General features: G+C 33.7%; 1 protein-coding gene across 1 annotated transcript in view; it reads right to left on the reverse strand.

Annotated features, from left to right (window-relative positions):
- Window positions 1–1385: 1385 nt before the first annotated feature.
- LOC106871360 (multiple epidermal growth factor-like domains protein 8) overlaps window positions 1386–3817 on the reverse strand; it is a 100101-nt gene continuing 97669 nt past the window's right edge. Inside the window, exon 6 of the mRNA XM_052969324.1 lies at window positions 1386–1637. Within this exon, the coding sequence (XP_052825284.1) occupies window positions 1401–1637 (237 nt within the window). The 3' untranslated portion in view covers window positions 1386–1400. The remainder of the gene's footprint in view (window positions 1638–3817) is intronic.

The following is a 3817-nucleotide window of genomic DNA, read 5'->3' on the forward strand; positions in this document are numbered from 1 at the left end:
AGTCCGTTGTCCTCACCACTGGGCCATTGCACCTTCACACATATGTATGTATACATATAAATTTGACATAGGCGATTTTGTCTTGTCTTGGGATTCGCGGTCAAACGGCTGGGTGGAATTGCAAGAAAAATTACACAGATGTGTAGAATGATCCGGTGGTGTTGCTGGGCTTTGTATTTTTTTCATAGCTCTCATGGTTACCAAGATAATCTACTATAATAATGCACTTGTGTTTATGAATGAGAAAGGAAGGGGTGAGAGATGAATAAGGAAGGAAGGGATGATGTCATACTGTCATAGTGGGATGATGAAAATTGTACACTGAAAAAATAAATCAAACAGCATTTTAACTCTGTGTGAATATATGTGTGTGTATGTAAAAGGGCGTGTTTGTGTGTGTCTGCATGCGTGCAATGGAAGTGGGATGGTTCATCCTTGTTCACTTAGTATTTGGGTTTATTTTTTGATTTGGTTGAATTTTGGTTGTTTTTTTTTTTCTTTGTAGGTCAGTTATTTTTAGCGTTTTGACAGAAAAAAGTCATTCTAAAATTGTTTTTTAATGTAAGTGTGCCCAAACAAGTCGAATGCTTATACAGAACAAGTCTTACAGCCACATCATCCAAACCGACCAGGTAAAACTGGGATTAGCTGCTAGTATATTATATACATATACAAATATGTACTCAAATTAACATACATATATAGGTACACATAGTGTTATAAACATACATCAGTACATACACACACACGTGCTCAAACACATTCACTCATAAAATCATATATTCTTTTATATGATTCAGCCTTCAGGCTGCGACCATGCTGGGGTACCGCCATAAATATATACAAACACATATACATATATTATTGAAATCATTTATAGATACATACACTTCAATTAGTATGTCAACACCGAATTGATTTATTTTACTCCATGCCATTGGCTGATTTTAGTTGTTTTTCTTAACTCAAATTCAAAGTTTAGCTTAGCTCAAAGTCTAAGACATGACATTTTGAAAAGTTGTACACCAAAACATTGGCCAAGAGCCATGCCCTCCTCATTCTGCCTTGCTATCTCCATCCAAGTCAAACCAACTCATTCATCACTCCTCTTTTCATCCTCCATATTGTGTCTGCTCCCATCCCCAGATTCCACATTTACTGCAAAGTCCAATCCTTTCTTTCCAGAAGGAACATTCTGGAATCCCCTCCCTGTTCATATTGTTGTTAGTCTGTGACTTGCACTCATTCAAGAAACATCAACCAAAGTACATATCCAAAGAGAAGGAAGTCAGAAGATAAAAAGAATTATAATTAAGTGAACCAACAATTTTATAGATTACAGATATAACAGAGCAATTGCAAAAATGTTTCAAAAAATTTCTAACAATTTCCTGTAAAGGTTAAAAATCATCCGTTTGTAAACACATATATATTAGAAGTTTTAAATACTTGCCACTTCTCTTTTGACATTTGTCTTCTTTGACACACCATAAGCACTTTTCATTATGGACAACATTTCGTAAAGAGGTATTAAACAGAATTGGTCCCTGCCCCTGAATAAGGCAATCTCCACAGGACTGCAGCAAATCACACACACTACCACAATGATGGCTTGGATCATTATCCACACAAAGCTTCTGTTAACAGATATAAAAAAAGGTAAGTCAATATTGCAAAAGATAAGTATAAAAAAAGTAATTATAACCAGCTTTCTTAAGAGGAAAGAATTAAAAAGAACATGAAATATTTAACTTTTATCTCCACAAAAGAATGCAGACAAGGATATTAGATTGAAGAGTTCAATCAAACATGCAACATAAAAACTGTAAAGAAAAATAGGTGAAATGTTATGAACAGTCATTATTGTAACAATGTAAAAGACTTCATTGCATAGAAGCAAATACTTCTTTTTACATCCATTACAATATAATTTTTCTATAAATAAAAAAGAAGGGAAAATGTTCCTAAAGCTATTCAGAAATTTAAAAATTAAATTTTGTTTTATTTTTTATAGCATTTCCACGGGAATACACATGCACATATATAATTATCAGAGTTCACTTTTCTAAATATGCATTGGTCAGATGGAATTCATTCAACCAAATTTCTCAACAGTAGGATACCCTTTTTTCTGTCAAGCCCACCTGATTCCAAACAAGATGTTATTTTCCCAAGGGCAAGTATGTTTCCATGGAAGTTTAGAAGCAAAGGACACCACTTGTATAATCGTAATACTCATTTACAACTTTGGTATGATGTCAAAGCAAAGAAACACCATTACGCACAAACACGTGTATGAATATACACACACACCCACACCCACACACACACATGGATGGACGGATGATGGGCTTCTTTCATTTTCTACCTATGACATCATCTCACAAGGGTTTGGTTAGCCTAGGGTTAAAGTACAAGATACTAGTCTAAGGTGCAAGCGACTTCTACTTATAGTGGAGCTGAACCGAAAATCATTTGGTTAGGAATATATAATATATATTTCATATAGGTAATGTTTATGCCTGTATAAAATATATATGTAACTAGATGTACCTGTGACCTGTTGGGTCACAACCACTCCAAGTTGAAAATGCCAATGTGCAGCGACAAAGGAAAAAATACTATTTTGAACTTCATTCAATAAAATTCTTAAATGATACAGTCCTCCTGACTTTGGTGTGACAACATAAACATGACTGAGTGTTTCTTCTTTGAAAATGTTCAAATGGCCTTCAATTTTTTTTCCTCGCTTTCTTTTTTGCCATTCTTTGTTGCTACTGTTCCAAGTGAAATACATAGGTACTTCAGCATAAAGTAACGTTTTTGCAAAGTCATCATTGATGCACAATGAAAAGAATTTTGTCAATGCTGTTCACTGACAGCTATAAATATCCTCATCATTTCTGAGCAATATTCTTTGTTCATCTGCTAGATGAACTTGCAGTCTCACTATTGCAGGTGCTCTTTCATGGATTCAAAATACTAAAATGGATGCAACTACCCATTGACTAATTTCGTTATTGTTGTTTATTTGAACAGCAGCTTGGTCATTTCTTTTCAGCTCGTACTCGATGACATACTTACTTGGCCTCACTGAGACAATTATTTCGACATTGCAGCGGCATTTGCATGCTCTTAAAAGAGTTTCATTATAAGGTACATCCCATTTGTTGTTGCTTGTGTTTTCTTCCATTGCAACTGATCTTAAAGAAATAATCTCTCGGTCTATTTATCTGCCTTTTGATTCAGATGATAAAGACTAATATTTCACTTTAAATTAAATAGTAATTTTCCCCTTTAAGAAAAAATCAAATACCTGTGATCAAAAATTATCCCATAAAAATATAGGGAGAATTTCTATCTTGCAGACCACAGCACTCTGAAAGTTGTATACATGATTAAGGGAAAGAAAAAGAAACAAAGGAAAAAGGATGGGCAATGGTAGCTGCGTTGACTCTTTGAAGTTCGCCACCACAAATCGATATTTTCAACTTGATTTTTTTTTTTTTTTCTTAAAGGGGGAAATGATTATTTTATTTGTAATTTTTATCATATTAATCAAAGGGCAGGAAAACAGACAGAGAAACTTTGAGATGTAGAAGATATATTATATAACACAATACCAGCAGTGGTACCTAGCACAGCCCAAGAGGGAGCATAGATAAACTCACACACTCACATACATATATACAAACACACACTCAAATATTATACATATATATATTTATACACACACACACACATATATATGTACATATATATATACATACATACATACATACATACATACATGCATACATACATACATATATATATA

The sequence above is a fragment of the Octopus bimaculoides genome, chromosome 1, assembly GCF_001194135.2.
Source record: "Octopus bimaculoides isolate UCB-OBI-ISO-001 chromosome 1, ASM119413v2, whole genome shotgun sequence".
NCBI lineage: Eukaryota > Metazoa > Mollusca > Cephalopoda > Octopoda > Octopodidae > Octopus > Octopus bimaculoides.